This window comes from Olea europaea, unplaced genomic scaffold, assembly GCF_002742605.1.
Source record: "Olea europaea var. sylvestris unplaced genomic scaffold, O_europaea_v1 scaffold2920, whole genome shotgun sequence".
NCBI classification, from domain to species: domain Eukaryota; kingdom Viridiplantae; phylum Streptophyta; class Magnoliopsida; order Lamiales; family Oleaceae; genus Olea; species Olea europaea.
In genome coordinates, this window is record NW_019247781.1 from 51,239 (window position 1) to 64,056 (window position 12,818).

General features: G+C 36.3%; 1 protein-coding gene across 1 annotated transcript; it reads left to right on the forward strand.

Annotated features, from left to right (window-relative positions):
- The first annotated feature begins 8,483 nt into the window (after window positions 1–8,483).
- On the forward strand, window positions 8,484–11,182 carry LOC111384464. Its single transcript, XM_023008742.1, has 2 exons — window positions 8,484–10,714; window positions 10,901–11,182. The coding sequence occupies exon 1, from the start codon at window positions 9,140–9,142 to the stop codon at window positions 9,671–9,673; it is 534 nt and encodes a 177-aa protein (XP_022864510.1). The 5' UTR covers window positions 8,484–9,139; the 3' UTR covers window positions 9,674–10,714; window positions 10,901–11,182.
- Window positions 11,183–12,818: the final 1,636 nt, after the last annotated feature.

The window sequence follows — 12,818 nt, forward strand, 5'->3', positions numbered from 1 at the left end:
GAATCTATCACCAGGCCTGGATAAGTAGCAAAACTCATCTTGAGAATATACTTTTCAAATGTCTAGACAATTAAGAATAATACAATAAAATATGTAGCAGCACAATAATTTCTCCACCTTTCTTTACCAAAAGGGGGAAATAATATCCACTTCCATTTTCTATTTCATATATTTTATAATTTATTAAAAAGAAAAAAAAAATATTTAATATATCTGAAATAAAATAAATAAACAATGTCAATGCATGGGAACGATCACTGTTCACATTCCCATTACAAGGTTGAATCTGTCATTTCAACACTAACACCTATAAGTTTATAGGAACTTTTCATTTTAAAAGGCCCCTCGTACAGGGGCCCGTATACAAGGGGGCCGAGCAGGAGCTGTGCATAAAGCGAGCCCCGTTTTCATCAATGGTCACCAACTTATAGGTTTATTTCATATTCATGACTCAACTTCAATTTAATCAGTCCTATACAATTGTTTTTTGAAAAACTTTAAACTTATAATATCTATTTACATTTTTTTTTTAATTTGATTATTTAGATTCTATCGTTATTATAACTAACAAATTGACCGCGTCATGTGCAACATCCATCAATGATGATTCATTAGTGTTTGTTGATTTAGACTCGTTCTATCTTCTCAATTACAAAAAAGATCAAGAGCACTCGAAATCCCCCAAACCATTAACGAAAATGGAAGCCTGTGGACTCACGGCCCTCTCTCTAAAATGAAGAAAGCTCGCCCTCAAAAGTCAAACCTTGACCGATCAGTTGAGTCGTTCCCCCTCTATAAGAAAGATTTGACAAGTGAAAAAATGTGACTTGGCTATTTATCCCTTGATTGGGAAGTTTTATGAATGGAATAGTAATTTTTTAAAGAATGTATGGTTAAAAAGGAATGAAAACTTTTTAGGTTTACGTATAATATTATTTTATTGGAGAATGTGTGATTGATAAGAAGAAAAAAAAATGAATTTTAATTTAAATGGGGTTTGGGGCTGGGCATTGCGAAACAAATATATCTTGTTTAGATCTCGTTTGGGAGTGATTTTTCATTTCGAAAAATTAATTTTTTGACCGTTATTTCATTATTTTAGTAGTTATTTTTTATTTCTTCTCTCACAGATGACTCCCAATTTTCTACTAACTATCAAAAAATTAATTCTTAAAATCCCTACGAACAAGTCCATAGAAAATTATGAAAATTAATTCTCTTACCGTAAGAGAAAAAATGGGTTGCATCTGGCGGGAGAGAGTAAAAAATGAGGTCAAAAAATTAATTTTTGGTGATGAAAAATCGTAATCAAACATGCACATAAAATGAAGGGTGATTTCCTGTGAAAAATTTCAGTCAAATTTCACCTTCCCGGCTGTTAAGCTGCTGCAATCCCTCTACCTAATTGATTTTTCTCTTCAAGTTGTATTCTTTTTCTCTTTGTCATAATTTCATTATTTAATTTCTATGATTGATTACACATTTGATTCATTTAGTTAATGTAGTCTCGAATCCTGAGGCTCTGTTAATCTTCTCGTCGTTGCATGTGTGGGGTTGTGTTTGTGAGAATGTAATTGTATAAAGCAAAACGATGCCGTCGGTAAGAGTGGAGATAAGGAATGAATACGGACTCGGAGCTCTGGAGTTGTACAGAGAGGCGAACAAGGAGGATCCCAAGGAAGTGCTCGACGGCATTGCCGTAGCTGGTCTCGTTGGGATCTTACGTCAACTCGGATATCTTGCTGAGTAATTGTTTTGGCAACTCTCTCCGGAGAATGTCTATTTCTTTTTCGCAATTGGACATGTTAGGTTGAAATGGTTCTCTTTTTGAAAATTCGAATATTAAATTTGAACTCTTAAAGCTGTCGTTTGCTATGTTATGCTTCAATTTGTCTAATTTTGTTTGCATTGGTTACTGCTACTTTATAATCTAGTGCGAGATTTTGCTCATATTACAGGTTGAAACAGTTCTCTCCCTAAAAATTCAAATTTCATTAACTTTGAACTCTTCTAGCTGTATATTGCTTCGTTTTTCTTCAAGCTAAGTGCTGGAATTTGGTCTAATTTTGAGAATTTTGTTTTCCATATAAGTTGCTGCTACTTCGTATTGTAGTACAAGATTTTTTCTGAAATTCGAGAAAATAATCACATTACACTTGAATTTGTATTATTGCTTCTGACTGTCAGTTGAATACGCAAAATTTGACATTCTTGTTCTGTACTCGGCTATGCCTTGAGTGCTTGTGTAAGTTTGGTTAGAATGGAAAGCTCTTGTTATTTATGAATTTCCGACATTAAAAGTTAAAACAACATAAACTGAGATAACCTCTTCTAAATTTATAGATTTACAGCAGAGGTTTTTCATGGCTTACAGGGGGAACTGATGATAACATCACGTAGTAGCCATAAATTAATGGCTCGTTTGCAACGTATTGAAGCTGCACTTTCTCCAGTTGAGAATGCTGTATTGGCTCAAAGGAGCCATTTACATTATGCTTATATAGCTGGTACGGCTAGTATATGTTTTGACATTTCATCACCTTTATGTTTCTGGGTCAGGGTAGACAGCCTGTTTCCATTCCAGGCCCCTTTTGGTTTGCTGAATTGCAAGAATCGAAAGGCCACTCCGGCTAGAATCCAGTTTGACTTGAATTGCTGATGGAATGTCCTTTTCCTATTCTACTGTTTTGTTGCCAAAAGGGAAAGCCTACAAGTAAGATTGGTCCAGAAAATCCACTACCAAGAGAGGGAGGGAGAGACGTAGATGGAGAGAGAGGTGGTGATGAGTAGAGGCAGACTGTTACGGAGCTGTGGTGACAGTGGTGTTTGTCAAATGGGCATTGGTGTGTATTTCAAATTCATGCTAGAATGTTTTTCCTCTGTTTAGAGATTGAAATGGTAATTCTAGGAACTAGCTGGATAGTTGTTTCTAATTGGCATTCCCACTTTTTTCCCTTTTTTTCAGTCTCACAAAATATGTTTGTGGAAAACAGTAGCCAGATGGCATTTTTGATTTTATTTAAAGAAATTTAATATTAACAGCAGGTGCCCAACCTGCCCTTTTCCCCAGATTTTTAAATTTACAGCAGCATGAATAGTTACTCTAAATATTCATGATTCATGAGAAAAGCTAATTGCAGATTCCAATTGGCATCCTCTCATCCGGTGTCTCCAAAATCATTTTGTAAACAGTGACATGCCCAAATTCATTATGGATTCTTAAGAAGACTGTCATGGCCTTCCACGTCTGCATTTGCTTAGTAAGTACGGACATATCTTAATATGTCTCCAGTCTCCTGTTCCTCTCTATTCGTCTTTCTTCTGGAGTTTGTGTTTTATGTCTCAGGTTAGACCCTGGTGGCCCTGGATCTTGCTTGAAAAGGTATTCAGATCCAACTTTCTTTAAAAGAGATTCAGCAAGGGATGGTGAAGCACGTACTGATAAAAGTTCCCAAAGATAAAAAGGGTCGCAGAATCCTGGTATGCTTGATGCTGTTAAGGGAATAAATCCAACATCGGTTAAATACCGAAATATTGATTAACTTAAATAGATCTTGGGTCACTCTTCTTAACAAGGTTGACCTCATTAAGATGGACCCCAAATTTTAACATGGTATCAGAGCCCAGTAAGCTCTAACGAGTTATTCGATCCGATTAAGTCTCAAAAATGAGCACACGGATTTCAAGATTGGTCTGCTCAAAAAGAGTCACCATCTTGTGGGGCATGTTAAGGGAATAAATCCCACATCTGTTAAATACCGAAATATTAATTAACTTAAATAGATCTTGGACCACTCCTCTTAACAAGGTTGACCTCATTAAGATGAACCCCAAATCTTAACAGATGCATCAACTCTTAAAAGAATTTGTCTCTACTTGTTTTACACCCCTAAACTGGGATGATTGCAATAAATTATTTCTTCCACGTGTTTGAAGTGTTTATAAACGGTTTAAATTATAAATAAATAAAAATGAGTGGTGGATAAGTCGGTACTGCTTGTAGGTTCTTCGAAATGTGTGGATAAAAAATGGATTGAGTGATTATAAACTATTTATAAATATGAGCCAAACATAGGCTAAATCCGAAAGGTTCACTATAAGGCGTAGTACTAGATGACCAAAAGGGTACTGGAGCAGGTCAGAAATTACTTTCGCTTTATAGCTTTATGGAAATAATGAAATATACACAAGATTTATAAGAATTTTTGAACTCCTGGTATGGATAAAATGTGGTTTCCAGCTTTAGAAATCTTGCTTTCATTATAGTCGACTTCATATTTAGTCAAAAGTAGAGTAAGATCTTGAAAGCTCCTTTCTCAAGACAATGATGCAATGGAGTTCATCAAACATAAAATGAGGTCCCCAGGTCCTGTCAAAGTAATTAGATAAATTCGTTATCTCAGTAATAAGAAAGTTGCAAGACAGCAGGTTCCTTGTCTTTTTTAGGGACCTGATGTTATTTGGTTTGGTGATTGTTCTGTTACAAGGCTGACAGTTGATCTTCAAAACCCTCTATCCCAAGACAATGGTACGTCGGATTTTTCATCAAATATGAAACGAAGTTCCCTGGTCCAGTCAAAGTTATTAGATAAATTCGTTATCTGACAGTAATAAGAAAATTGTAAGACGGTTCCTTTTCGATTCCATTTAGGGGCTTGATGTTATCCGATCAGGTGATTTTATTATTACAAGGTTGACAGATGTATATCTTTGTTCTGGTGACCATTTTTGCATTTCAGAAAAGAAGAAGCCAGTAATTCACTAGTGTTCTCAACTGAGATTTTATAAAATATTATTTTATGTTAAAAAATAAATTTCTTCTAATTGACCATTTATTCAATAGGTCTTATATGTGTATATTCACTTATTTATGAGTCTAAGATCAAGAAATGTAACAATTCTCTTGATTAGCTTGTGTATGTAAGCCAACAATGGCAAAAGAAAACAGTCCCCATAAGTATTAATCCTCGTATCATGTTAATATTGGTAATTATTCATTTTTAGCTTCTTATGAGGGAAATATGAATTTAATATACTAATGCATGCCGTGAATTGAACATATAAAAGGATCATGGGCCAGGAGTAGAAAAGTATCGCGAGATGCATCATTTTCAATCACAGTGGCAGGTATTTCCATTTTATACTCTGGATTGGAAAATGGCAAAGCAAAGTAAAAATGATGAAATGAGCGACTAATACAAGGCCACTAGCATATGATTTTCATTTTTTCATCTGAAAATACAGTGATTATAGTTCATTAAAAATTATGTTTGGATGATCAAAACATTGCAGAATGCGATTCACTTAACCGAGTGTCGAAGGGCAAACTTCTCCTTTTCAAACAGTGTTACTCTAAATATTCATGATTCATGAGAAAAGCTAATTGCAGATTCCAATTGGCATCCTCTCATCCGGTGTCTCCAAAATCATTTTGTAAACAGTGACATGCCCAAATTCATTATGGATTCTTAAGAAGACTGTCATGGCCTTCCACGTCTGCATTTGCTTAGTAAGTACGGACATATCTTAATATGTCTCCAGTCTCCTGTTCCTCTCTATTCGTCTTTCTTCTGGAGTTTGTGTTTTATGTCTCAGGTTAGACCCTGGTGGCCCTGGATCTTGCTTGAAAAGGTATTCAGATCCAACTTTCTTTAAAAGAGATTCAGCAAGGGATGGTGAAGCACGTACTGATAAAAGTTCCCAAAGATAAAAAGGGTCGCAGAATCCTGGTATGCTTGATGCTGTTAAGGGAATAAATCCAACATCGGTTAAATACCGAAATATTGATTAACTTAAATAGATCTTGGGTCACTCTTCTTAACAAGGTTGACCTCATTAAGATGGACCCCAAATTTTAACATGGTATCAGAGCCCAGTAAGCTCTAACGAGTTATTCGATCCGATTAAATCTCAAAAATGAGCACACGGATTTCAAGATTGGTCTGCTCAAAAAGAGTCACCATCTTGCGGGGCATGTTAAGGGAATAAATCCCACATCTGTTAAATACCGAAATATTAATTAACTTAAATAGATCTTGGACCACTCCTCTTAACAAGGTTGACCTCATTAAGATGAACCCCAAATCTTAACAGATGCATCAACTCTTAAAAGAATTTGTCTCTACTTGTTTTACACCCCTAAACTGGGATGATTGCAATAAATTATTTCTTCCACGTGTTTGAAGTGTTTATAAACGGTTTAAATTATAAATAAATAAAAATGAGTGGTGGATAAGTCGGTACTGCTTGTAGGTTCTTCGAAATGTGTGGATAAAAAATGGATTGAGTGATTATAAACTATTTATAAATATGAGCCAAACATAGGCTAAATCCGAAAGGTTCACTATAAGGCGTAGTACTAGATGACCAAAAGGGTACTGGAGCAGGTCAGAAATTACTTTCGCTTTATAGCTTTATGGAAATAATGAAATATACACAAGATTTATAAGAATTTTTGAACTCCTGGTATGGATAAAATGTGGTTTCCAGCTTTAGAAATCTTGCTTTCATTATAGTCGACTTCATATTTAGTCAAAAGTAGAGTAAGATCTTGAAAGCTCCTTTCTCAAGACAATGATGCAATGGAGTTCATCAAACATAAAATGAGGTCCCCAGGTCCTGTCAAAGTAATTAGATAAATTCGTTATCTCAGTAATAAGAAAGTTGCAAGACAGCAGGTTCCTTGTCTTTTTTAGGGACCTGATGTTATTTGGTTTGGTGATTGTTCTGTTACAAGGCTGACAGTTGATCTTCAAAACCCTCTATCCCAAGACAATGGTACGTCGGAGTTTTTCATCAAATATGAAACGAAGTTCCCTGGTCCAGTCAAAGTTATTAGATAAATTCGTTATCTGACAGTAATAAGAAAATTGTAAGACGGTTCCTTTTCGATTCCATTTAGGGGCTTGATGTTATCCGATCAGGTGATTTTATTATTACAAGGTTGACAGATGTATATCTTTGTTCTGGTGACCATTTTTGCATTTCAGAAAAGAAGAAGCCAGTAATTCACTAGTGTTCTCAACTGAGATTTTATAAAATATTATTTTATGTTAAAAAATAAATTTCTTCTAATTGACCATTTATTCAATAGGTCTTATATGTGTATATTCACTTATTTATGAGTCTAAGATCAAGAAATGTAACAATTCTCTTGATTAGCTTGTGTATGTAAGCCAACAATGGCAAAAGAAAACAGTCCCCATAAGTATTAATCCTCGTATCATGTTAATATTGGTAATTATTCATTTTTAGCTTCTTATGAGGGAAATATGAATTTAATATACTAATGCATGCCGTGAATTGAACATATAAAAGGATCATGGGCCAGGAGTAGAAAAGTATCGCGAGATGCATCATTTTCAATCACAGTGGCAGGTATTTCCATTTTATACTCTGGATTGGAAAATGGCAAAGCAAAGTAAAAATGATGAAATGAGCGACTAATACAAGGCCACTAGCATATGATTTTCATTTTTTCATCTGAAAATACAGTGATTATAGTTCATTAAAAATTATGTTTGGATGATCAAAACATTGCAGAATGCGATTCACTTAACCGAGTGTCGAAGGGCAAACTTCTCCTTTTCAAACAGTGCCCACATTTTATGCTACATTAAAATCATATGTGGAGGAGCAGCCAAATTTAGATTCAAGAAATGGATCAGGCTACATGGAATGTGTTTTCCGTCCAACGTATTCCATGCAACTTGAAGAACGAGAATCTAAAGAGTCCTTTTCTTCTTCATTAAAAAAACTTGACTTATTCTCTTGATTATGAGTTTCTTGAGGAAAAGGGTGTTGATGCGGATGATGATAGTCAAGACTATTTATCAGCAGATCAAACTAGATGTAGTTTATTGTTTGGGTCTAATAGTTGTGGGATTCAATTACCCTTAAGCCCGGGCTTTTGGGAAAGATGGTTGGGTTCCCATCAATTGGTATCAGAGCAGACCTACGTCATAGGTTTGAATCCGGGAAGGGGCAACCCAAGCGAAGTGCCAAATACCAGCAGCTAAAGAAGGGCCGGCCGGGTAAAACCAAGGTTGTCTTGGAGTGGGCAGCCGTGGACGTCGGATTTGGGCCGTGGGGTATTGTTAAGGTCTAATAGTTGTGGGGTTCAACCACCCTTAAGCCTGGGCTTTGGGAGAGATGGTTGGGTTCCTATTATTCACCTTCTGTTACTTGGGATGAGAAGACAGATACGCTGGAGCGCCATAAATTTTGACCTAGATACCCATACAGGTGGAGCAGTTAGTTTTGGAACTGCTAGCCAAATGGAAGTCTAACTTTTTAACCATGATGTGCCAACGTCAAATTCTGGTGATATTCAAGTTAATGCTATTGACAGGGGTGGAGCAGTTAATTTTGGATTTGTAGACCAAATGGATATCCAAATTTTTAGTCACTATGTGCCAACGTCAAAGCCTGATAATATCCATCTTAATTATATTAATGGGGATGGAACACTTAATTTTGGATCTATAGACCAAATGGATGTCCAACATTATAATCACGATGTGCCAACAACAATGCCTGGTGATATCTAGATTGATGACCCAGAGAGAGATGAAGCAGTTAATTTCAGATCTGTAGACCAAATGGATGCCCAGCTTCATAATCACAATGTACCATCATCAAAGCCTTGTGATACACAGCTTGATGACATTGAAAGTGAAACAGATCATTATATGGACGCACTTAACGCCATTGAGTCAGAGCCCGAAACTGATGTAGACTGCTTGACAAAGCAAGTACTGGCACACTGCATTACAATAAATTGGATAATAAGCAAATAGACGATGGATCGTTTGGGATTGGAACGCGACCTATTAACTGTCACTCGTCGAATTTTGAATCCAATTTTATGGATAATGGTTCTCTGAACAATGATAGTTATGGATGTAATGCCATTTCAGTGTTTCCGGACACTCCTCCGGCTGCTTCTTGTTACACTGACGAAGTTACAAAAGAGGATAAATTTAACTCAATCTCCTCCAAGGATAATGCCCATTTACTAGCCCTTCAAATGACTAGCAAGTTTTTGGAAACAGGCTGTCCCCAAAATGTTGATTGCCCAAACACAGGAACTGTTTTAAGCGAATGATAATCATCTAACTTCATAGAGGATAATTGAGGAATGCCAATGAGCAGTCATGAGTCTCAGAAACCTCCACCAAAACCTTCAAATGTTACTTCAGTTAAGTTCTGGTCAAGTGGTGGCTTGCTAGGACTGGAGCCATCGAAGCCTCCAGATTTTAGTGTACTGAATGCTCTAGCTCAAGATCCTGTGGCCGAAAGAAATGCCAAAATTAGTACCCTTAGTCAGAGCAATAATTTTGGTGGTGATGGAGATAAATGGAAACCCAATAAATTGGAGAACTCAATGGCTGTCAAATGGGGCTCTGATATGGGTTGCTTCACATCTTGCCAAGATTATAAAGAAAATTATTTATCTCTAAGGGAGAGATCTTGCAAGGATTTGCCTGCTGATTTAAATGTCAAAGCTACCACAGCGTGGCAGGAGAATAGCCGAAGTGCAGCTTGGATGTTTGAAATTGGTAATAAAATAATTTTAAATGGACATAAAGAAAAACTGTCACTTGGCGGAGATGAAATTTCTGACCATGACAGCTACCTGAGAACAGTTGTGTTTGGGCATAAAAATCGTTAAAAGTTCGCATATCAAACATTCCCAGGGAAGACTAAAGACTTATTTGGTGGTAAATCTCCTTCTACGTTACCTTCTTCATCTCCACCACTTGAGCATTTGAATATATCTTTCCAGCCAATAGATGGCTTTGAGACTTCCAACCGGAAATTGAAGTTTCGTGATGGTAATAGTAGTTATTAAAGCAGCAAAGACACCCTTCCCTTGTTTCAGTTGGTCCCAGAACCATCCATTGCACAGTACAGTGTTGGTTTGGACTCAGATGATGATACATTCTATAGATCTCCTCCTTCTATGTCAGATGATCGTCTTAGCCATCACTCAGTAATGAATTCTGAGCAGTGGGAGTCTGGCAAATCTCCCAGTAGCAAGGACCATGATTTCTATGATGCTTTGCATAGAATCTCATTATCAGAGTCCGTTTCAACAATTCTAGAACATGGGACAGGCCAGGAAGAGATCCCTGAGAATTCCTTCATTGGAACCTATATTGTAACTAGCATTTGCTACTGCAGAGTAAACCCTCAGAATAATTTTTTGTTTTTGCAAACCAAAGGGAATGATGACCTTGGTTTGAATCGAAGAAGTACCAATAATAACTATAGGTATACAAAATAACCATTTTTTTCTAATTCCTATGACAGGGCTAATGATTGGAGTGAAGTCGTAACAAGATGGCCATACTGGAAGGTGCGGCTGGATCACTTACTTTTCAGGGAGAGCTAATGCTTGTTGGGTATTTTGTTTTGACACTGTTTCACACCCAAAACCCTTCAAAATTCATTTACTGAAAACGTTGCAGAAAATTCTCAGCTTTGCTAGTTGTTCGATCTTCCAAGTATTGACTCTATAAATCATTCAACCAAGGAAGAACAGAGAAATTATTTCCTTAAAAATGGTCTTCCAGAACTATAATTTGAACCTAGCCCTCCTCCTTCACCTCTCCCTCCGCTGCAGTGGTGGGCCATGAATCTATATTTAGATGATGTAGAGGATGGCACAGCTCATGGTATTCAAGCCCCTAACCATGCATTTGATCAAAAGGTTTTGGCATCTACAATCCCTCAGCAAACTAAGCCATCCCCCATTGATCAAGAGATCAAATTCTCTCTCTCATTTTTTTTTATTTTTTATTTATTATTTTTTTTTTTTTTTGAGAAGCTGATGGAACAAGATATGCAAACATTTTTTCAGACATAAATTTGTAACTGTTCATGTTCTTATATGCAGCATTCGGAATTACAGAAGCTAAATGAAGGAAGAGAAGCTAGTCAGGCCGTAAATGGCCAGAGTATGGATGAAAAGGACAACTTTGCATCAGATTCGGACAAAGTTGAGTTAGCATTTGCCATTAACTATTGCGATGTTTTATAGATTTCATTATCCTGGAGGCCTAGCGGTACTATGTCGTGCAGACAAGTATATGGAAAAAATGATAAATTTATAGATTATGAACCTTCTAAATGGATGTATCAGATTTAGATATACAATATCTGCAGTGGGGTTTTCTCATGAGTTGCGCATTTAGTCCAAGTACTTGCCTATAGAACCTCTAAAATATAGTCGAGAATTAGACAAAGATGCATATTGCTTTCTATTCATATCATATATTTGCGTGTTTCTTGTTGCCAATTGGTATCTTTTTCTCTGTAAAAATTTCTTGACATCTGCTACCTGGCGCAGATTGACTATAATATTGACTTATTTTATTTTATCGTAAGCATATTGTTTTCATGTCTTATTTCTTTGTATTTGTTATAGCTCTCGACTTTTGCAGTTTCTTATGGCTTTGCATAAATTTTTCTCTTCTTTTAATAAATATAAATATTGTTGAATGGTATGATGGCCCTCAACTGAGGCCATGTTTGTACGAACACTGCCTGCGTGCTTCATTTAATGAATTCGTCTAGCACTGACCCGCGCTTCCACTTTTGTTTTAGAATTAAGCTATTGTACCAGATGAATTTTGACATCCCGATTGACCTACACTCACATTGGTATGGGACCCCCGCCAACCTCATGAGAATAAAAAATGTGAAAAATGGCACCCTACCCACCTTGATTGTGAGTGTAGGTCAACCGGGGTGTCAAAATTCATTTGGCACCCCAGCATGATTGTTTGTTTTATAATTTCAGTCATTCAGTCTGAGGCCAACTGTGACATCAATACCGACCATCCCAACGGGGGCCCTTGCCAATGGCAAAGTCACTGCAATTTTGGAGAAGGAAATGCAATTAGCAGATTATTTCTCTCTTTCCCTCGACCATAAACAACAAACGGAGGAGAAAAAACTTGTTTATGCTCAATTTATATTAACTGAATTGCCTTCTACAGTACTCACTGTTATTTGTTACGTATTCAGATTGTTGGAAGTGACAATGGGGAAGATGATAATTGGAGCGACCCTTAAATTGTGTCCATCAAAATTCAATGCTGAGTGTTTTTTTATTTTGTTACTAACTAGGTGAGCTTCGATATATTTTGTGCATAGCCCTAGTTCCTCATAATTTTGTTCGCTTTGACAACGTTAACTTTATGTTAGAAACAATTAGGTGAAATTCGAGTTCTGCAATGTTGAGGCAGTTCTTTATGTGATGCTTGAGTGTACATGGCATTAGTTCAGGATTAAGCCAACTTTTTTTCACTGTGTAGAGATACTGGTTGTAATTGCACTTAAACGTAAAATTTACCCGACTATATATTTCTACAATAAGACTCTTCTTCAAATTTCCATGTTTTGCTTAGAAGCTTGATTCGAAAGTATTGTCTCTAGGATAGCACATTTCGTGCTTTGGATAAGACAGAATTGGATTAAGTAATAAGCAAATTTTGTGAAATAGCTACTCTTTTTAATCAAATCAACTGGTTGTAATTGCACTTAAACGTAAAATTTACCCGACTATATATTTCTACAATAAGACTCTTCTTCAAATTTCCATGTTTTGCTTAGAAGCTTGATTCGAAAGTATTGTCTCTAGGATAGCACATTTCGTGCTTTGGATAAGACAGAATTGGATTAAGTAATAAGCAAATTTTGTGAAATAGCTACTCTTTTTAATCAAATCAAATCAGATTCGATTCTATCTTATTGAACATGCATCATCCTTGTGTTCTGCAATGAAGTCTTTAAATTCCATTCTTACCAAT

Excerpts from the sequence above, each read along its gene's own strand:
- LOC111384464 (XM_023008742.1), top strand. The coding sequence starts at position 9,140 with ATGCCAATGAGCAGTCATGAGTCTCAGAAACCTCCACCAAAACCTTCA.